The sequence below is a fragment of the Catharus ustulatus genome, chromosome 2 (genome assembly GCF_009819885.2).
Source record: "Catharus ustulatus isolate bCatUst1 chromosome 2, bCatUst1.pri.v2, whole genome shotgun sequence".
Taxonomy (NCBI): Eukaryota; Metazoa; Chordata; class Aves; order Passeriformes; family Turdidae; genus Catharus; species Catharus ustulatus.
The window spans coordinates 88,912,385-88,935,833 of NC_046222.1; the positions used below are offsets into that span (position 1 = coordinate 88,912,385).

A 23,449-nucleotide genomic window follows, 5' to 3' on the forward strand; every position below is an offset into this window, starting at 1 on the left:
GAGGGGATGCATAGAAGTACTCTCAACTATCTGTACAATAGTTAATATATGAAAATTAACTTATTTGAATCTCTCGATTACTTTTAAATATTGGCCAACTCCACACGTGCAATAGTTTCTCTCCTTTTCTTTCTCTTTCCATCTTTTTTAAATTTAATGTTATTAATTTATTTTTTCTCCTTCTGGACAAAATCAAAACCCCCAGTCATGTCAAGCATGCATGGATAGTTGCTTTACCTTGACTTTGCAGATGAATAGGGCCTTTTCTTCACTTAGCAAGAGAGATTCATGTCTTGGGGATATCCTCAGCAGTGGCAGGTAAGTTCTGCCTCTGTGTCTGTCTATTTGCACCTTCTGTAGAAAGGCACAACCTTCTCCTTAATTCTGTTACAAAATCATTTTTCCTGCCAAACTGAGACCAGCTCATTCAACAGCTGAGCTGTTGCATGTTTATTCAACCCATAGACACAGATCTAACTTCCACTACTCACTCACCCAGCAGCAAAAGCTGCCCTGGAGCAGACTCACTGCCTCTGTACTGGCCATTAGGAATTTCATCTGCACACTCTCTGAACTGGCCATGCTAGTCCAAGAGATGCTTTTAGTGAACTCCTGGGTAGAGAGATACACAAGCACTATGAAAACTGAAGTACCGAAGTACTGGAAGCCACAAAAGCATGATTCAGATGAAATGAAAGTCATTTTAGTCCCAGTACACAATTCATCCAAACTTCACAGAGCTATTTAGGCAGCCTAAAGTAGCAGAGTCTGTAGGCTTTTGAATCACCGTGGGTAAAACTTCTTCATGTCAAATTTTCTGCCAACACATATACTCCAGGGAAGCTAAATGGCATGTCTCAGAATCACAGAATCACAGAATCACAGGATGACTAGGTTTGAAGAAACCTTCAAGATCATTGACTCCAACCCATGCCCTAACACGTCAACTAAACCATGACACCAAGTGCCACATCCAGTCCCTTTTTAAACACATTCAGGGATGGTGACTCCACCACCTCCCTGGGCAGACCATTCCAGTACTTTATCACTCTTTCCATGAAAAACTTTTTCCTAATATCTAACCTGTATCTCCCCTGGCGCAGATTGAGACTGTGTCCACTCGTTCTGTCAGCTGCTGCCTGGGGAAAGGACCCTCACCTGCCTACAGCCACCTTTTCTCCAGGCTGAACAGCCCCAGCTCCCTCAGCCATTCCTCACAGGGTTTGTGTTCCCAGCCCCTCCCCAGCCTCGTTGCCTCCTCTGGATGTGCTCAAGCATCTCCACGTCCTCCCTGAACTGAGGGTCCAGAACTGGACACAGCACTCAAGGTGTGGCCTCACCAGTGCTGAGTACAGGATAAGAATGACCGCCCTGCTCCTGTGGCCACACTATTCCTGATACAGGCCAGGGGCCATTGGGTTTCTTAGCCACCAGGGCACACTGCTGGCTCATGTTCAGCTGGCTGTCAGCCAGTACCCCCAGGTAGTTTTGTATGGTAGAATTCCTTTGTTTGATTTGTTACTAGAACGACTAACAGTGTGGTTTGGTATCACTTTAACCAATTCCAATCTAGCTTGAATACAGAGCCATAGAAATTCTCTCTGTATAGGCATTAAAGATAGACTGGAACCTTCAAAGGATATTTCATCTCTTCCTCAAACAGCATTACAGGACAGCTGGACTTCCCTCAATGTGACTGTCTTTCACCATTGATCACAGATCTAGAGGCCAGGCTTAGATGTGAGCAGTTAATTTTTTGTAGTGAAACCCAGGTGATATGAACCCATTCAGTGGTGTGAGGAAACAACACTGGATTACGTCTCCTACTGGAAACATGTGGACAATTAATTGCATTACAGCCTTCTAAGTATATTAGTTGCATTACTTACCAGCTATAAGCCGAGTCTGAGACAGGAATTGGGGCATCTGAATTACTGCTTTATCCCAGACCAGGAAAGCACTTTTGAAGCACCTCTCCCACTCACCCCCACCTCCTGCAGTTTGGGTCACGTTGCAGAGCAGTCCTGCAATACATGAACCAGGCTTCTTCCCGGAGTCATAAACCTGTATTGTGCACTCCAGGACCACAGCTGAGGCTCTGCAATTGCTCCTGGGCATCCAGGCCTTGAAGACCTAGTGTAAATCAGAGTTCCAAGGAATAACATCACAACATCATTGTGCAACGGCTTTTAGAAAGGTGAGTATGGATCCACTGTTCTCTGAAACAAATAGAAGTCGCTAGAGGGAGCCCCTTAATCATCATATCCTTCATCAAATCCCACTACAGCTCTTAGATGTTGAAGCATTTCAATAGCATAGTGTTACTGCCTCTGGTACTCGGTAAAGAAAACAAGGGAAAAAGACAGGAGTATGCAAGGCTTCTGCAAAATTTGACATTCATTCCACATTCTGAAAAAATACAAACTTTTTAAAGATTTCCCCACAAAAGACCTGCTAGTGCAAATTCAATGGGAACAAATTCAGGTTGGGAACAGAATTAGCTTTGCCTAGACCTTTTAAGAAATGTTATCTTTAAGTAGCACCAGTGAGAGGGAATGCCTTCTTCCCTCTCACCTTTCCCTCCTTCAAAGATCAAACACCAAAATGGGTAGAAGTTGTCACTCTGAACATCTTTAGACCGCAAGCACAACCTTCCTTCCTTTAACTTCCTAACACCATAGGTGTGCTCAGTGGCAATTTCCAGCAGCCAGATTTCAACAAGCGTCGCTCAGAGCAGCAAACTGGTTTGGCTCTCTCTGTTTTTAAAGAGGGCTGTGTAAAAGACAGCAAAGGCATGTTCCTGTAGTGTAACTGCAGACATGCATTCCATTTTCTGCTGTATTCTAAATTTAGTTAAATAACATAGCAGTTACAGTTTGCGGTTGTCTGTTACAAACTCCATCGAACTTGCAAGAAGTCCTGGAAAAAGCACAAGGATGTAAGAGCTGTGGAGATGGCCTCAGCTGCAAAAGAGGCTCTCTCAGTCAACGGGGCCCTGCAGGGATTGCAGCCTGGAAGAAAAATCCAGAAGCAGCTCAGAAGGTGTTTCTTTTTAAAAAACATGCAGCAGTAGAGGGCATCAGACAACAAGAAATCCCGTAGACCTTAATGAATCCTTGAAGTGATAAAGGCTCAGTGAGGGGAATGGGAACTAGAAAGGTACAGATTAGGATTCTGTCATGCAGCTGGGGTTGCAGGAAGCACACACTGAGAGAAGAAAACCCCGGCAGATCACTTCTGTGCATGTTGGCTGTAACCACTCCAGCATGCTAATGCTGTGGTGGGAGGGAACAGGGAAGGGATCACCTGTGGTGCTGTAACTTGCCTCAGAGGTACTCCACTAGCAATCAAACCTCAGCATTGCAATTGATAGCACCAACTCACCGCAACATTTCCCTTCTCTCATAAGAAAATGGAGGAAAATCTCTGTTGGTAAAGCAAGATTGCTGTTGCGTAATGGGTAATGTCTCATGCTGTCCCAAAACGCTCAGTACAAGAACACTCAGACAAGAAAAAAATCAAGAAAGTAAGCATTAGCCAGCATGTAACCTTAATTTGTCCCTTTGAGCGATAGGTAGTAAACAGGCAGCACTCAGAAGTGAAGCTGAATGACTCATTTTCTGAAAAAGTAAATTCAAGCCTTTAACTGGCATTTCCTCCCCACCCTAAAACTATTTCTCCCAGCGTGTGCAGAGACAGCTACCTCACTGCAGCATGCACTCAGGAGTGCCATCAAGTGAAGAAATTAGCTCAATTTCTGTTTCTACAACAGAAAAACTACTGCTCTGTAAGTACAGCAATTTTCTCTTTTCCTTGGTGGAAGTGAGGAGAGGTTTTTTGGGAACTGTTATTTATAGTACCTTTCATGGGAGAGTGTCAGATTTGAAGGAATAACTCCTGTCCCTTGAGACACTGCTGGTTTAGACAAAAAGCATTTTAGCTGCTCTGTGGTGTTCCCCAGCCCGACCCTCAAGCCCTGAGTGAATGTCAGAGCTGTGCAACTTGAGACTCCACGACAAGCCAGAACATCCAGCTGCTTGGAAGCTCTGGCATAACAAGCTTTTCCTGTGGTCAGCTGTGGGACGTGCAGCTAGGGCAGATTTCAGGACTGCTTTCAGAAACACTGCGCAGTAGCAGCAGTCCTCGTGCTGAAAAATTTGGAATCATTTTAAATCACCGGTCTATCAGCTGCCTGCTTTGCACATAACTTGACCAGGTACTGTATTCCTCCCTTACTATGTTGGAAAATACACAGGAAAATGTTAGTGGCTATTTGGATTTATTTTTTTCCTTCTGTAGATAAAAATATCTCAAGGAAGTTTTTAAAATACTTTTCCTTTTACAACAACATTATCCACATACAAGGCTATGTACAAAGTGAGAGCTGCAGGCTATGTGTTTACAAGTCTGGGTTTGTTTTTATCTGTACCTAGTTTACAAAAGAGGAATTTTTAAAGAAATTTTCACAGACTAAACAGTACTGAATTGAGTGGTATAAACTGTGTGACTTTTCACTGAGTGTTGCCAAACTGATGCCACAAATGCATACTGTTTTCAAGAAGAGTGCATATGAGTATGTCTAAAACCATGAATATTTTCTCTTAGGGGATTTTAGTATCTTGTAAGTATTTTTTTGCAAAGGTAAAGACTGAGTAAAAGCTTTGAATCAAGACAGGAAAACGATAAAATATGAAAGATGTGTAAGCTATACCCCCTAGGATTATTAAAATAGATGAAGAGAGGGATAAAAACTGAGTTACTTTGGGGGAGGGATTAACAATGGGAGAGGGAGGAAAGAGTTTTGCTCCAAGCCAAATTCAGATAACAAAGGGGACTGTTTGCTTGAAATTTCTCTGCCTGAACTCCCATCACCTTTCACTGAGGAAATGGCTTGACAGGGATAATACCAGACAGTTTAATAAACCAGTAGTTTTTTTCTGTATAGTGCCTGCTGTTTCACAGGCAGCTTCTGGGAAAGCTCAGCCTTGAGCTCCAGGCTGTGCTTTGAATCAGTGTCTACCATGAAACACAAGCAGTTAGTGACAACCAACTGCACAATTAAATCTGATTATTTCCAACTCCTTTTTCTTCAACTGCTTTGGAGGCTCATAGGATGTAAATGTTAGAGATGGCTGAAGTGTTCTCTTGTACTTTTCCTATAACTACTTAGGATGCAGCAAAGGCACAAACTCAAATGCAGGAAACTGAGTATCTCTAGATAGCAATGCTGCATCAGTTCTGGTGCTTGGATGGCATTTTCTAAGCACAGAAATTTAATTTTTCCCATTGAAGCTTGTAGAGTTGATGGGTAAAATTCAAGAACTATAAATATTAACTAAACTGCTCAATACATCGTTTCTGGAAAACAAAAAGAAATATAAAGCAAACATAAATCATAAAATTGAGATGCTTGGGACAGTTCAGCCAGGGATAAATTTTAAAGAATTCCATTTTAAAGCTTTAGAACACAGCTCACTAGGCCCCTACTTCCAAGTCTTCAAATTGTTTATCTCACTGTCCTGACATTGAAAGTAAAAGCCCAGAGAAACCTCTTCATTCTCGGAGTTAAACAACAGGAGGTCACGAATTCTTCCAAGAAATTATAATTGTTGGAAAAAGATTACTAGAATTTCTACAACTAAAAATACCTCTTACAAGCCTGAAAAGTAACTTAGGACATTATGTGAAAAAGCACAATGCTGCTACTGTCTATGATTATAGAAAAATAAATTATATTGAGGACTAGATTTTAAAACACATTTTTTTCCTTTCTGATCAGTAAGTATTTTTATATAGATGATTCATGTTAGAAAATAGAATTATTTCACTATTTTGAGTTAAACTTCTTTACACAAAAGGAAAAATCCCTCTGATAAGTGAAGGGCTAGCAATAAAAATAACAGTAATACCTTTACACTTCTTTATTTAGGGTCTGATCTGAGGTGCTCTGGAGTAAATAAAACAGAATGTTAACAGGCTTTAAATAAGTTTTTAATCTATTTTTATTGCATTTACTACTAGGAAGATGCAACTATGACAAAGTACTCTTGGATGTGAACACTCCAAATGCAGAAATGATTTGGCAACTAACATCTCATTGGTAAGAAAAAAATCATGAGTTACTGTTGTATCATACTTAAATCTAAAGTGAGCAAAGCTTAATAATGATGTAATGCTGTGTTATAAAAGAGTAGCATTGTTTATCTCACAGTGGGATTTTTCTTTGTTTTTCTGGTCATTAACTTTTTCACAACCTAAAGGTCCCAGTCTGAGCAAAAACAATGTCAAAGGAAGTTGATCCCGTTCTCATCTTCCCAGAACAACTCTATAAACGTCCAAAGCCATGAAGCAAAATCACTTGTATGCCATCTGCTACATGTAAATTCCCATGTGAGACTGCTCACAGGAAACAATCAGGAAAGGAGATTTTAAAGTTATGCTCCTCACATTTTCCTCTTCATTACATCAGTTTGGGTAAATGATAAACACTCAGCACACCCTCTTGTCTGGACAGAGTGGTCTGGTCTGCAGCCAGAGGGTCTCTGGGGAGTGATGAATGGCCAGGTCACTGGCTTCTTTCCCTTTTCTGTGTTTCAGGTCAGCCGTGGTTACACCCCTAATTTTTGGTCTGCTTCTGCAAGCACCATTCACACAGCCTTCCACCATCACACAGCCAAACTTTGTCCTGCTGCTGGCTGATGATCTCGGCATAGGGGATATAGGTTGCTATGGGAATGATACCATCAGGTAAGGAAAGTGACCTTAAGGGTGAAGAGATCTGGTGTGACATTCAATGTAAACCTGAAATCCTCTGCCCAGGATTATCTCATAGCCTGGAGGGCATTCCTAGGGCCATCTCTGCTGCTAAATTCTGCTTTATTATTACAATCATTCTTGTGTATTTATTAATTACCTAACACTTAAAAACCAGCTATATCCAAAGATAGAAATATTGTCCCCTCTTTCAACACTCATTACCTAATTTTAGTTCTATGTTACCATTGTTTCCCAGTCTCACATCAAAATACAGTTAAATTACTTCAATGAGCAATGTAACCAGGAAATAATTTTTTTTCATACTCAAGGACTGAATTTGCTTTCTCTTTGAAAATTGTGCCACAGTATTGCCTGCTGGCTTGTAATATGTTTGAACAAAACCAAATTTGCTATGATCCCTCCCCTCATCCAGCAAAGTTTTTGGAATTCTACCCTGAAAGGCTCCAGTCAGCAAGCTCCTGACAGGCAGCTGCTGATCATAGGTAGCTGACAGTCTTGCAAAGCCAGCCTCCACAGCATCATCCCCAAGGCATGGATTTTCTTTTTACACATTCAGGGTGTACTAGCAGGGCGCCTAAGTATCTGGGCTCTCTTGGCAACTGGTTCTCTGCCATGCAAACAATTTTGGATTTCAAAATAGCAGTTTGGCAGGAGGACCTAGTGCTCTTTTGAGGAGGAGTATTTATCAGCCGAGATTGCAATTGTGCTGGAGGGTGGAACTGCACCAGCTGCTTCACCAAGTTACCCCGGACTGCACCTCTGGCCAAAGGCTGTAGAGAGTAAAAGCTTGTTGCAGTTGTTTCCTGGCAGCACATCTTTGAGGGAGGAGTCTGTAACACTATGAGTACAAACCAGCAAAACATTCAGAATCTTTCAAAATCCTACTGAAGGTTCAGTGGTGAACACCACTGAACTGATAATTGCAAAAACAAAATTGTAAAACTGAATCTCAATCTAATTTAAAATAGAAGTAGGCACACCTTGAATTGGAGGAGGGGGGATATTGTATTCTGAAATGTAAGATATTATCTTGTCTGTAACTAGTGTGCTAGGCAAGCTTGTTTTTGTTGGCTGCCAGCTGCTTGAAAAACACTCCCTTCTCACCTACTCACCCTATGGCTTAATTCATGGTGCCATGAAAGATTGCCACTACAGTGTGAAAACATGCAGGATTTCTTTCAATTTTTCTCCTTTTCCATTCATTAATAAATGTCATGAGAAATACCTTATTAGCTTCCTTATCTATACTGTAAGTTATGTAGCATCTTGTCTAGTCAAGCACTGTCACCCTGTGACAACTAAACTACCATGACACTGATAACACTGAGGCTGATACACCTCTCTGTAAGAAGCTAGTGTAGAAAAGGCAGCTCTGGAGGCATGAAAGGTCTTTGCTGTGAAGGTAGTGAGGCACTGGAACATGTTGTAAAGAGAAACTGTGGATGCCTCATCCTTGAAAGTGTTCGAAGCCAGGCTGGATGGAGCTCTGAGCAACCTCACCTAGTGGAAAGTGTTCCTGCCCGTGGCAGGGCAGTTGGATCTTTGTGATCTTTAAGGTCCCTTCCAGCCCAAACCATTCTACAATTCTATGATTTCTGCAAGACTCTTCATAGGACATGGAGGGAAAAAAAAAAAAGAAAAATTGTCTTAAAATTAATACATGAAGAAAGAAAAAGATAAATATTTCCCCATCACTTGATACAATTAAAATAAATTACAAAAATGTTCCCGGATCATCTTCAAATAGAGGAAACTTCCAAAAATAAAGGTAAGTCTATAATTTATTATTTCTGTGAAAGACTCTCTGGGTGATATCTGGTGGCACTGGTTGCACTTGTAGGACCCCGAACATCGATCGCCTGGCAAAGGAAGGAGTGAAGCTGACCCAACACATCGCTGCAGCTCCACTTTGCACTCCCAGCAGAGCAGCTTTCCTCACTGGCAGATATCCCCTCCGATCAGGTTTGCCTTGCAAAGCCACAGAGCCTGTGAATATTGCTTTATTGCTGGAGTGAGCAGTATCATACAATGGGCACTGAAGAAATGAGGGTTTGCAAATAGGGATGTCACAGAGATGTCAGATAGGCTAACTACCTTTGAGGTGGCTTCTGTATTTGTAGGGTATCTGTGAACCAATTTGGGGAAAAGCAGAGTAGAGAAGAACCAGCTCTGCAGAGACCTTAGTCTCCCCAACAAAGCACAATTCTGGTTATGTTTTGATGCCCTGATGTACAGATGGCAGCCACAATGGAGTTAAAGCAAACTGTTACATTCAAAAAAGTCACTACACAAAACATGAAGAGCAGTAACAACACACTTACAAAGCACTAGTTAAATTAATTTCTATCATAGATGAGTCTCATCAGATGTCAGAAGCAGCTCAGCTCTGCAGAGCCTGTGCAGATGTGTGTCCATTCCCTCCAGTCAAGGTGCAGAGCTAGTCATTCATGGGAAAGCTTCTTTATGTATCTGTCAAAATTAATCTGTCCTAGGAGATAACAGTTTGACAGCAATGCTATTTTTCCCGGTTGTGTTTTTGAAGAAAAAACACTATCCTGTCAAACTGCATCCCTGAGATGAAGAGGTATGAAAAACAAATAGCTTTACATGTTTCTAACAGCAGCCTTCAAATGCTTGTTCTATTGCAAATTATCTTCAGAGCCTTCATTCCTGAGGCATTTTGAAGCTGTTGTGTCATCCTACTTTTATCATGACAGCTCCCACTGAGACTGGTAGTTTGAAAACACACACGGGCTTGTACCGACCCTTTCCCACTGCAACAGGGCCAGAGATGTTCAATGCTGCAATGACAGATTGAACTTTACAAAGTGTGGTATGATGGGGTTATGCCAGGATAAAATACTAAATGGGAGGGTGTAAAACTGCAGGTGAAGAGAAGATAGCTACTCTGTGGAGCTCGGAGATCACATACCAGCCATGCCACTGTGCAAGGAAGCCCTGAGTTCCCTGGCAGCTCTTGGTGAGCTGGAGTCTGAGACTGACAGTGGGCTGAAATATCCTTAGACTCCTCCCTGCCTTCACATTCACACTAAGCAAGTGCATTTCAGATAGCTTAGGTGCCACTGTGACCTATAAAATCTCCTATACAACCATGTCATTCCAATTGGAATGAAATTAAAGAAAAAAGTTTCAATATGAGATACATGGAGAGAATAGGAACTATGGTGAGTCTTATCTCTTTCCTAATCTTGTCCAGGGTCTTAGATTCATTTTACCAAACAGCACTAAGACAAATGTTTAACACTATCATTTCAATGAAATCAGGAAACAAAAAAGTATGTTGTATAAAAAGTACTCAACCCTTTATACTTACTCAGATTGTTTTTTACTGCATTTTTAGGGATGGATGCTATAAATGATTACCGTGTTATTTTTTGGAATGCTGGCTCAGGAGGGCTTCCTCCAAACGAAACCACTTTTGCCAAAATACTGCAGCACCAAGGCTACAGCACAGGACTGATAGGTATGGGAACACTCCTCTCCTAAGGATGTTCTGGAATGTGTTTCACTTGAACATCTCACTCAAACCTTTGTTTTAGTTAGTAGCTGCTTGTACTTCAGTTGTAATTTTTTTTATTTTCTGATTAAGAATAATACGTAAAAAGAAACTCTGACCAAAAAGTACCTCTCTTAAAAGAACAAGCATATGATAAAGATGACAATTTTTACCATTGACCCACTTTCAATCACAGCTGTGGTTGTTAAAATACATAACAGAAAATGTTATTAATTCCTGAATATTATTATACCAGGTACAAGATAATAATCCCAATATTATTTCATTTTTAAAAAGTAAAAATATGACTGTCATTTAAATATGCATGATGATGTTTTACACAGTTCAGTGAAGATTCACACAAAAGGGAACAGCTGCTACTTAAAACATTAAAGACATTTAATAGTGTCACAAGATTGGGCCTTTCAGAAACAGAAACAAATTGTTATTTTCTTCAGTCACAGTATGCCACTGTAGTTCACCAAGACTTCAGTACAGCCCAAACACACTGCCTTCTTCAGCATCAACGTGAATTTCATTTTAATTTATATTTTACAGTGCTATTTTTTTAGCACAGTTGTAACTTTTGGTCATGACCTTGTTTCAAATGATATTTTGCCACATAGTTCCGTAGACTGATAAAGCACAAACATTTCTGTCTGATTTTTCAGCTATTTGCCATACCTCATCTGAGCATGTAAAAATGCCTAAATCTGTATCTGGCACATAAAAATATTAGCTGCACAAACCAACTGAATTTATTAATAAAACTTCCTGCAGAGATAGATTTGTATTCGTTCAACAGATTAAATCTAAACCACATGGGACAAAACTAAAAGAAGTCTTCCTAGCAATTTAATTTCTACATTACTGAAGCTCCATCCCCTCTTCGTTTTGTAACAGCATTATTTTATTTGTTTTAATCAGCTCGTAAAGCAGACTGTGAATGCCCCATCTTGGTTTCAACATGTTATCACAGGCAAAACAATCAGATTTGTCTCCACTCTCCCCAGGGAATTGCCCTGCAGCAGAGTTGTGCTGCTTGCCTCCCAGAAACAAAATGGGGAGGCATTTTCCCTGAGCACATCTCAGCTAAAATCACATGACAGATGCCAAAAACATCACTTAGATTAAGCAGATTGACAGATATTGATTAATTGCACCACAGGGGCTGATGAAAAGCACCAATGATGAGTGACTCACAAAATGCCACGAGAATTTTACATTCAAGTCATGAAGCAAAAAAAATCTTAGCATAACATCTACCCATGTCACCACAGCTGAATGAGCACTAAGTAGTCTCACCTGAATTGTTTGTGATTGTTTTGCCCTGAGCACAACCAGTTTAATTGCAAAGGTAAATCCTATTAATAACCTGCAGCTTGAGGTGATAATGAGATTTTTCATTGGGAAATGCTTTGAAGGTTCTTTTTAGTCAGAAAACCAATGCTGTATAACTAAAGCCCCCAGAGATTAATTTATCTTAATTATACACTTTGTTTAGCTTCTGGAAATTTGATTATTTTCTAGCATCGACCTCAGCTGGAGATGTAGGTATTGGAGTGCATCTGAATCCCAAGAATACTTTATCTGCACCTGTATTTATGACCAACTCATCAATGTATTGATTACAAACCTGTTTCATTCAACAGCGAGCTCTAAATATGTCAGAAGGTAAACTGGGTAGAGATTTTAGCTGAAAGCAATTCATCCACCCATGCTAGAACTTCCATTCTTTCTTTATGTTTACAGCTGAGAAGCAGCAATTCTTCTGCTCTGGGGCAGTTTTTCTGCTCCTGTTGTAATACACTGCAATTCTAATGAAACCTACACAGGGTTGTCTGCTATTATATGTACTGATAACATGCTGAACCATTTCTTGAGGATAACATCATCCTGGAAGTGCACAGTTCCTCTCTACAATAAGAGATAGTTTCAAATTAGTTTTTGAGTAAAATTCATAGTGTCCATTTTGATCTGACATCCAAGATTGCATAAAATGCAATTAAACCTCTAAAGAGTGGTAGATTTTGTTCACTCAATTCAGACATTCTCAAAACTCAGTGCTTGAACCAATGAGCCAACTTGCTATGTCACCATGTAAGTGCTTTACCAGTCTGTTTGAATAGACTAGAGGGGAAGCAAAAGCATGGTTTTGTTGTGCCATTTGTGATAGTAGTTGGTATGTTCACAATGAAGAACAAATTGTCTTGCAAAAGGTGCTCCTTCTGATATATGAAGACTTCAGTATCTAAAAGAAGAAGACTTTAACTTTTTACAATTTGATTAAAGACAAATAAATGGCAACAATATTTCTAAAATAAACTCTTATGTTCTCATTCAGTATATGGAGATGTAATGACCATCAAAGTTACTTACAAGTGTACTGCTTCATAAGAAATCCCAATGTCCTGAGCTCAAGTTTTTCTGGATCCAGTAGTTTGTCTGGTAAACAGTAACATGAGCTGCCAGTTTGACTGCTCTATCCATATCTCCCCTTATCAATCTGGCACCAACACTGAGTGTTGCCATATCCCTGAAATCAGGTACTTCAAAACTTCCCAGGAACAAGTCTGCACAGCACTTTGAAGGTAAAGGGGCAACAGAACAAGGTTATTTTTCCCTATGCTTACAAAAGGACTGCTTCCTCCTATTTGATACTTTTGACAGGTAGCCAGGAAGACCATATATTTTTGTTCAGTTTGGAATTTTTCTCAATTTCTAATTGCCTTTATATGCTTTTTTAAAAAAATGTTTGATCAAAGCTATATGGCATGAAAGTATATACAGAGCACCAATAAATTTGTTGAAAATTTAGAAATGTAGAGGTTTAGAGTCAATCTCATTATATAACTACTATAACTATATAGATATATATATTACATATATATATACACACTACTGGTATATTTATATGAATGATGAAGTAGTTATCACGAACAGAAAAGAACTAGCCACTTTTTGAGAATTTTTTTGTGTAAGGAAAAGTCCATTCTTTTAAAATATTATCTCTTTATATTTTAATTACCTCTATTTTCAGGGAAGTGGCATCAAGGTGTTAACTGTGAATCCCGCAATGACCATTGCCATCACCCTTTAAAACATGGATTTGACTATTTCTATGGGATGCCTTTTACACTAATAAGTGACTGTGAGCCGACAGAAACACCAGAGATGGACAGAGCCTTTAGAAGGAAACTCTGGCTTTCCACTCAAGTGATTGGCCTCCTTACACTCACTGCTGTCCTTGGAAGACTGACTGGCTTGATTTCAGTCCACTGGAAAGCACTGACCTGCCTTGCTGGGTTTAGTCTCCTGTTCTTCATATCATGGTTCTCAAGTTATGGATTTGTACGCTACTGGAACTGCATTATGATGAGAAACCATGGAATTACTGAGCAGCCAATGGTGACAGACAGAACTACATCCCTTATCTTGAGAGAGTCCATTTCATTTATTGAAAGGTGAAGTGAACTTCTTTGAACACAAATTTTCTGATTCTTGCACATTTTGCAACTTGTAAACAGCACTTTCCTGTTTCATGTCTTCATAAGTTTTTATAGTTTTTACAATATTATGGAGGATTATAAGTGCTGCAATTTTTATTCATTTTAAATAATATCAACAGTTATATCATGTAATTAAAAAAAAAAGCTGCTGCTTAAGGATGCCCCTTTTTCCTAGCTTCACTAAAACTGATAACACTTCCCAATTTCCACGGGTTGTATTGAATATTTCTAGGCTATATTTAAGAAATATGTATACCTAGCAATGAGACCAGCATTGCAGCTTTAAGGAATAGCAGGTGATGTCAGAAATGTGTGTGTGGGTCAGGGAAGGAGAAGCAGAGCTGTGATGTAGCCTTATCATATGGACCGATAAGTGGGTAACAGCTGGCAGGAGACGAACCTGCTCCTTCACTTCAGTAGCACAGTGGTGCTTTGCAATAGCAGAAAGTGGATCTTCAATCTGGAAGTCTTCTATCTGTGATTCAGGGTAGAAAAAGGATGATTTTATATACACCCAAAATTATTCTGTGAGATCCTAATCACTGGGTTATAATATCTTACAAAGTAAGGTGTTTCTGAAGGGATAATTAAAATATCTATTTAAAAAAAACTATTTCTCTCTACAACTGATCTGTATTGAGAACCTTCCTCCCTAATAACACAATGTTGATTTCTGTTTTGTAGAAATAAGCACAAGCCATTCCTCCTCTTTCTTTCCTTTTTGCATTCCCACACCCCTCTCCTCACCACGGAGAAGTTTCTTGGGAGGAGCAGACATGGTTTATATGGAGACAATGTGGAGGAGATGGACTGGATGGTGGGTAAGTCAACACAGTATGTAACAATGTCTCCAACTATCTAATAGCTAGGTTTAAATAGAAAGTTTTATTAAAAGAAAAAGTATAAAAGCCTGTGCAAAAAAACCCATAAGCATTTCAGGAACTTCTGCCAATCTTGTGTGAGCATTGTTGATTTATAATGTTGGGGTTTTTACTGTCTCCAGTCCTGGGCCAAACATTCACTCTTTTTTTTTTTTTGGTTAAGTGTTTACCAGTTTTAACCATGTCCCCTTAGCTACTGTCAAGGAGCTCTCCTGTTCTTCTTATCAAATCTGTGATAATTATTTCCAATTATTTTATTATTTTCTATTAATAGAGTAAAGACCAGGTCATTTCAGCCTCTTATAGTAATTTCAAAGTAGGACACATCAGCTGGTGGTAAAATCGGTAAGAAAATTAATTTCAGATGAAAAACAGGTTATTTATTTGTGACTACTGCATTAAGCAGAATATTGAATATTTTTCAGCCACAATCATAAATCCAGAAATGTTTATCAGTGTTATCCGGCATGACCCCCATGATAAGATTCATGTTATTTTTCAGCCTGTGTTTTCAGAGGGGAAGAAGAATAATTTATCATTCAGTCTTGATGGACAAAAAGTACCCACATTTGCAAAAGACAGAAAAGTCAGATACACATACAGGAAGCATTTGTTTCAAACCTAACTGTCAAACATTTACACAGTGCAAATATAATTGAGAGCATCAGAAACAGCTCAAGAATTACTTTTAAATTTAGAGGCACTTTGTTACTAGTGCATATTATATCCATGCAGTAATGTAATGCAAACCCTAACTGTGGTCTGGACAATAGGAGATAAGAGTAAACTTACGTTTTTTCCATATTTTTCATGCTGGACACCACTGATGCAGACATTAACTTTTGGGGCCTTAGATCATAATTTCTTTCCATATTTTTACAGTACATGGTAGTTTTTGCCCTTGATAATACAGGCTTCTTGAATGTGACTGTGGTTCTTGCACTCCTTGTTAAAATGTCAATAATAAAGTTGTTACAGCACACCACAAATTTTCTGTGCTTTTAGAGAAATAATAGCTACAAATATCAATCTTAAAAAATGTTAAACATTGAGCAGCCTAACATAGCTAAGAAATTACACTGGTAAAGGTTTACAAGTCAGAGGTTAAAATTTATGTATTATGAGGGATATTTTTGCTTTCTAATATACACATGTTCTTGCATTTACAGGCCAGGTTCTAGATGCTGTTGACAAGGAAGGCTTGAAAGATACTACACTGGTTTACTTTGCGTCTGATCATGGTGGATGGCTGGAAAGACAGGAAGGTGAAAGGCAGCTGGGAGGCTGGAATGGAATATACAAAGGTAAGAGCTGTCAGGGACAGTGACAACCCAGCAACAACTAGTAAAAATCTTGGGACATCCCTAAGGCTTAAGTAAGATTGTACACTCAAGAAGAAACATTGGTTTATCACCAAGAAAGCAAATATATCTAACATAATTAGGCATGTAACAATGTACCTGGGCAGATGTCCTTTATAAGGATGAATTCTCAGATTGCCGAGGTCTGGTCTACTAAACACACTTTCACTAATGCTCATTAGGAACTTAGCAGCAAAAACAAGAGAGTAAAGAAGTCTCATCAAGGTAACACAATAATACAATAAAATTTGTGCAAAAATTCTCTTTATTTAAAATCAAACTTTTCTATTATTTTTATTTTTATTTTTATTTTTATTTTTATTTTTATTTTTATTTTTATTTTTATTTTTATTTTTATTTTTATTTTTATTTTACAAAAGGTGGAAAAGCTATGGGAGGATGGGAAGGAGGAATCCGTGTACCAGGGATATTCAGATGGCCAGGAGTGTTACCTGCAGGCACAGTTATTGATGAACCTACAAGCCTTATGGATATTTATCCTACGGTGGTTCATTTGGCTGGAGGGACAGTGCCTCAGGACAGGTACAAACAAAAGCATCTTTATTCCTCCTTCTTTCCCAAAACAATGGAAAATCTATATTGGACACACATTCCAAGAGTGTGATGTTTTCTTTTTCAGTCCTGCTCCTTTTCTAGATGCATCAATGCCTATGAACTCAATCACCTCTTCTCTACCTTTGAGATTCAGCCCCTAGCAGCCACCTCCTGCAATCCTCTTTCTTCTCCAGAGCTGCCAGTTCCAGCTAACTGGAGGTGTGCAGAAGAAGCACAGTTGTGTCCAGCTCACCTCAGCCCTGTGGTCTCTTCTCGTGCTAGGGTGATTGATGGCCGGGATCTGCTGCCTTTGCTGCGGGGAGCAGTGGCACACTCGGAGCACGAGTTCCTCTTCCATTACTGCGGCGTTCACTTGCACGCTGTGCGCTGGCACCAGAAGGACAGTGAGTACTGTGAGACAGAGAGCTTCTTTCCAAACAATTACATTCAGTCTACAGGAGGGCACATTGTTCTAACACATTTGTTCCTGGGATTTCATCTTTCCACGTAGTTCAGGTATAATGTAGTAAAGAGCTTACCGACATTGTCTGTATTTTACAGCACCACAAGAAATTACAACACTACATTAACTAACGAGTGTAGAGCTGAAGTGCATCCAGAAATGAACTCTAGAAAAACATTCACTCTTCCTTGTGATAATTTACATTATTATAACCAGCCTTCTGTGATTCTTTCTTTCCTGCCAGGGGGAGCTGTTTGGAAGGCTCATTATGTGACTCCCATCTTCAGTCCTCCCGGAGCTGGGGCTTGTTATGACAGAGGATTTTGCCCATGCTTTGGGGAAGGAGTGACCCACCATGAGCCTCCATTGCTGTTTGAGCTCTCACAAGACCCTTCTGAAGCCAAACCTCTCTCTGCTGACACAGAGCCCCTCTTTGACACTGTCATAAGGAAGATTGGCAGAGCCATTGAGGAGCATCGCAGGACGCTGACCCCAGTTCCAGAGCAGCTCTCTGTGTCCAACGTGGTGTGGAAGCCGTGGCTGCAGCCGTGCTGTGGAACGTTCCCATTCTGTTGGTGTGATAAAGAGGATGATAATAAATATGTTGGCCTGTAAAGGATAGACCCTGATACTTTCTCAAAAATGTATTTAGACTAAGAGTGTTTCCTTTGGGGGTGTTAACCCATGGGGTCGTTTGTTTCTCTAAACTGAGCCTTTATAAAAAAATTGTTCCAGTGAATGGCATGGTATTTAGCAAAGGTAGCTTTATGCTGGACATTCTCAGGGAGGGATTAAGATGGATGATCTGAAGACCATGCTTTAACTGGCATCTGCTGACAAGTGAATGAATAGTTTGAATGCACTAGAGCAGGCCAAGATTAGAGGTGTACAAGTAATTATTCTGAATGTATATTCGGAAGCTTTCCTTTAGGTTCTTGGGCTGAAATTCTAAGTGATTCCTGGACTGAAATCTCCTTTAATTTTGTTATCCTTATCTCTCTTTTGTTATCCTGGCAATGCATAAGGTGACCTTATAACAAATTTTTTGCAGACCATTGCTTCCAAAATAATTAGAAAATAGTCTTGTCTGCAGTTCCTCAAAAAATCTTTTTTAGGAGAGGCTTTTATTCTTCTCTTGTAGCTAGTGACTGCAGCAGCAGTGATGATGACAGATGATTGGCCTGGGAAAGGCATAGGGCTTGGAAATGTGACAAGCTGGGCTGCCTGCTCTGTCCGAGAAGGGTGGGACTCCTCTGGTTGGAGCCAGCCTCTTTTGATGGAGAAGAAATAAACAAAAGGATTGTCTTTTCCAAAGCCCCTTGACGTCCAGCTCCCTAAACAGTATTGGCAAGGACCTTTTGACACTGGTGGCCACAGTAGTGCCACACTGATAAATTTTTCCACCATTTGGGCACAGAACTGCGCAAGTTACCCTGCCCAGATCTCAGTCATAAATGTTTCCTGCTGACAAGTAGCATGCTCAGGAAACCCTTTGAAAGATACCGTACACTATAATTTGCTATGAAAAAAAGAAATGAAGAATTAACGTTGTTTTTTTGTTGTTGTTGTTTGCTTCACAAGTCACATTTTCACTCCACCAAAGAGTTAGAATTACTTAGCTTAAATCTCTTTGTGCTTTGTTTGCTGAAGTTCTTCCCTTCTTTGTCTTAAAATAGTTGTTCCTAATTAAGTGACCTTGCAATTAATGCTTTTGTTTTTTGGTAGGGATGTAAATACTCTGTTCACATGGACATGTTTACATTGGAATATCTGAATAGCTAGGCATCTGAGAACATAGTTTTCCCATTTGTTTTACTTCACTGTTTTTAACTACTCTTTAACTACTGTGCTAGGACCAATTTATTTTATTCATTTTATTGGGTAAACATTTGGTTTGTTTTGGTTTTATTTCCTCTTTTGTTTCCCACATTTCAGTCACCAGGAAATCTGCAGGTAAACAAAGCCCTACAGCTTAAAAGCAAAATTTTATTTTATGCTGTGACTTCATGCATTTCACAGACTGTTACAATTCTACCAGATGCTCCATCAGTGCTACTGATGAGAAAGGTGCTCAGTCTTACTGTGAAAAATTCAAGACATTCACTAAATCCATAACTTTCACATTTTCTGATTGCTGCTACTTCCTCCATTGTTAGAAATGTCTGGGGTTTTATTCCCATTTGAATGTATTCTATTTAACTTGTTCTTTCTTGGAGAGATTTAAAGGTCTTTTCATATTCAAAATGAAGTGTTTGCTTTAGCTAAAATTACTGTAATCAGACTGGAATTTTTAAATTTTCTCAGTCATTTCCCAGGCTATCACCACTTCCATTCTCAAGCCAGTTTAGTATATGGGATTTTATATCCCTTCCTTTATATATTTAGAAATGCACAGGTGTAATATCTATGAGTATGAGCAAACCAGTTTTTCTTGTGCTGAAATACTTCATAGCATTAGGACTAGAGGCTACTGGAAAACATCTGAGCTAGGATTTGTCCTGGACACTGGTGTTAGCACATGAAAGCACAGTGATCATCCCCTGCTGAACTCCACAGTGCCATGGGATCAGCAACCATTCAGGGTAGAACAGGGTATTATACTTGGAATGATGTCAGGTGATGGTAAAGGCTGCCTTGACAATAACATACTTGGAAACAGCTAACTAGCAAACACTAATCAGCTTGCTCATATGCTTATTCACATTTATAGAGTTTTTTTCCCCTACAAGATTCATGGGCTACTATTTCAGTGCAAATAATTTGGTAAGACTGACTTTTCTGCTCAGTCACAACACAGTTCTCATCTCATTGATTTTTGCTGGTCATAGCCTACGATGACATAGACAGTGTTTAAGACGGGATTTCAAGAGCGTCTTATACAACTCCTAAGATCTAAATTTGGATACTGAAAATGTTTTCAAACACAGTAGAAAGCAACATTTTAGCATGAAAATTAAGCTGTTAAAACATAATTATCTCTTTTCATTTGAAAGTTGGACATAAAAGATTTGTCTGTTTTACTGAAAGCAGATCTGTGAAGAACAAGAAAAAAAGAATAATTCTCTAAGTCTTGATATTTTATGGTTGTTTTGATGTTTTATGGTTGTTTTTTGTTTGTTTGTTTTTGCATTAGAATAGGAGCAATATTTTTAAGCTGGTTTTGAACGCTATTCAACACTGTCCAACAAACACACAGCAGTCAAGTGCTTCAGCTTTAGTTCAGCATATGATCATCAAAAAGATATCAGTTTTCGGTATTTCAAGCTAAGCTTGTTTGGACACCATGATAGAATATTCTGATAATTTGTCAGGATTCATAGATTAATAGTTTTGTCCATGGACATGCAAGCTGGTATCAGTGATGTCTACACTTAAAGACTATATCAAAAAAGACTATGCTGTTAAGTATCATTGCAGGGGTAAATCAAAATATCAGTAATCAATGGCAGTACCTGGAAACATCAAAATCAGGATTATAAATTTAAAAACTCACACAGCATCTGTCAGTACCATGAAACTGAAGGGACACAACATTGCCTCATAATTTTCACTACGTGTCTTAACATCATATGTATTTTACAAATAGACATTTTAATCCTATCAAAAAGAAACAATTAAAAGTTATTATTGTAAATTATTATTAATATTTAAGAACAAGCTCTTACTTGTCCTGCTTTTCAGGATTTTACTTCAGTTTGCATTGGTTTGTCATTGGGGCTTCACTGTTTTGTTCTTGCACACTTCAGCACCCTTCATGGTTTGTTGATAGTTTTTGTTATAAAGGATTTTACTAATCTCAGCAGAAGACTCTGATATTTGCAAAATTCAAACACGTGCCAGTTACAGGGTTTACTTTCTACCATTAGGCAGTTCATTTCTTTCTTACTAGTTGTTGCTACAATTAATGAGTTATTTATAAGACAAATTTGCAAGTATTTTTAAAAATAGATGTTCAATCTATACGAAAGAAGTTGAGAAATCAAGAAAAATTGTTGATAATCAGAGGATACAGAAGTTATTTTATTTCATCCTTTTCCAGTCTTTCTCTGGAGGCCAAATTAAAGATGCTGGTAACAAAGAGTGCTTTGAAAGTATCACATCACCTTACTATGCTTCTGACGATGGCAGATGGCCAGAGACACAAAATGGAGGAACTGGACAGAGCAAATTTCCACAGATGTGAGAGCTGGAAATGGTGTGATCAAATCTGCCTTGTAGTAACAAGGGCCAAACCCAAATCCCTACTTTCTTCACTGAGTCTTGGTTTGTAATCCAGGAATTTTCTGCTGCCTCCTGAATTCTACCATTTCTACCTAGCTTTTCTAAGTCCCTCAAAAAAAAAAAAAAAAAAAAAAAAAATCTTTGTCTTCATATTTCTGAAGCTTTCCTTTAATATCTTCTCCCTAATGCATGCAAGCATCCTACTCTCAACAGTGGAGCTTGAACTTGATCTGAGACCTCATTCCTTGCACTCTTATTTCTTTGCCCCTTTTCTCAGCTACCAATTACTTTTTTGGGCAGAAGATTTTAGTGAAAATATTGCAGTAACTGCTGCAATATGCTGATAATATGTAAGACCCTAATGGTCCCCTTGATTTCTGTACACCACACCCACTAACAGTGTTCTTAATACCACTGTAATTATCAAGGGCTGTAAGTTCTGTTTTCTCGTTCTTGCCAGAGTGTTTTTTATTAATATTTAGTTTGGCCTTTGAGCAAGAATATGCCTTTGCCAAGAATCTCTCTCCTGTTTCCTGCCTTTCTTTGAATAAAGTCCTTATTTTGTGTATTAGAGCATAGCATCTTTGTACCCTGTTCTTAAACCAGTATGAGCACACATAGCCAGTAAAAAGAGGAGTCCAGTACCCCAATGGGATTGGAAAGATGCATGGCAAGCCAGACTGTGCAACCACATGTGCATTAGTGCTGGCATAGGAGAGAACTCACAAACAGAGGAACTGCAATAACATAAGAGGGAATTAGCCGGGCTGCCAGGACTGGCGTGCACACAGCACTGCACAGATGGATTGGACAATACCAGGATAGATTTTTTTTGATCCCAAGGGAGCTGGTTGGCTCATTCTGGGCTCTCCCATCCACAGGGTGGTTCTGCACACGGTGTGCTGTAGCCAACAGTCTCACTGCCTGAGATTTCCCAGCTTTCCCTCAGCTGCTGCTCAAGCTCTTCTGTTTGCCTTGGCAGTTGCAGCAGATGGATTTCCAGCATCTGCTTCTGAACAATTCTTCCTCACTCAACACGTGGTACCAGGGGAAGGCAGGGAAGCCTTCCCCTGCAGTAGGCAGTAAAAGAAGTAAATGCCTCTGCCCACTTTTTAAACGAGACTGACACCTGCCAATCACTCTGATATGAGCCATGGTTTTGATAGCACCTCCTTGGAAGCAAAGATCAGAAAGTCTGAGGTGAAGAGAGAAGTGACAACAAAGTGAGTGAGCATGGAGTAAGTAAAAGATTTGGGCATTGTTTGAATTTTAGGTTGTGTTTCTTTTCTTTTTGTTTTCTTTTTGATTAAGTTGTTTTGTTCTGCTAAAAAAAAAATAAACAAAACTAAAACAAAAAAATACCCCCTCCCACCAAAAACCTCACCCTTGCCTATGATTTTAGAGGCAACTTCTTGTTTTCCTTCTTTCAACAGAGCTGAGCCATCTTTGGCAAAAGGGGAATTTGCCATCAGCGCTGGGACCCTGGGGCTCGGGGTAGGAGCAGCCCAGAAAGCCAGAGCTTTCCAAGGCAGATTCCACCCCACTTCCCATGGGACAGAGCTGGAAGTTGGGTTGGAACAGCGAATTCTGCCCTTTTTGGGGGGGTGGCCTCCCTCCTCTCACTGCCATCCTGCTCTGCCAAGCTCTCAGTCTCCACCTGCCACTGCAGCTAGGAGAGCAGCTTGTAAATAGTAAAAAAAAAAAAAAGTGTGATCAAGGCTGCAGCAGCGTGTGATGGGGAGAATCAGCAGAGTACAATAATTAACAAGTTGTGCTTTCCTTCCCTTGTAAGTGTTTCAAACCAAACTCCAGGTTTTGGAGGTATTATTCATAGGGATAGACACAAAGCACGATGTACCTCTGCTTTGCTTACCTGTGTTCTTCACTGTTCCTCTAGCAGCCATGCCCTTAGTTGCTGCTCCTTTAATCTCATTCCTCTGCCCTCTTTCTGTCTTGACTTTCCAGTTGTGCACTGCTTATGTCCTGGCTGGAAGGAAAATTCTGTGTTCCTAGGTGAGTAGTTTGAAGCCAAAAAGCTCAATGAGATCATTTAGCCCAGGGGCTGCTAATCATAATGTGAAGATGCTCAAGGTAATTTACAGCCTAGGACCAGACCGTCCCTTTCTGCTGTGGCTCTGAAGGCAGGGTGCTGCTATGCAGCAGCC

At 39.6% G+C, this 23,449-nt stretch overlaps 1 protein-coding gene across 2 annotated transcripts; it reads left to right on the forward strand.

The window, feature by feature from the left end:
- The first annotated feature begins 3,597 nt into the window (after positions 1-3,597).
- LOC116993013 (arylsulfatase D-like) lies at positions 3,598-20,945 on the forward strand. Of its 2 annotated transcripts, none has more exons than XM_033053230.2 (11): positions 3,598-3,787; positions 6,022-6,100; positions 6,598-6,747; positions 8,618-8,739; positions 10,139-10,261; positions 13,335-13,758; positions 14,488-14,624; positions 15,854-15,988; positions 16,426-16,588; positions 16,883-17,004; positions 17,308-20,945. In XM_033053230.2, exons 2-11 carry the CDS (start codon positions 6,075-6,077, stop codon positions 17,676-17,678), a joined length of 1,773 nt encoding a protein of 590 aa, XP_032909121.1. In that variant the 5' UTR covers positions 3,598-3,787; positions 6,022-6,074; the 3' UTR covers positions 17,679-20,945. The 2 variants fall into 2 exon arrangements, with proteins under 2 accessions (XP_032909121.1, XP_032909120.1); XM_033053229.2 differs by lacking the exon at positions 3,598-3,787 and adding an exon at positions 4,014-4,216.
- Positions 20,946-23,449: the final 2,504 nt, after the last annotated feature.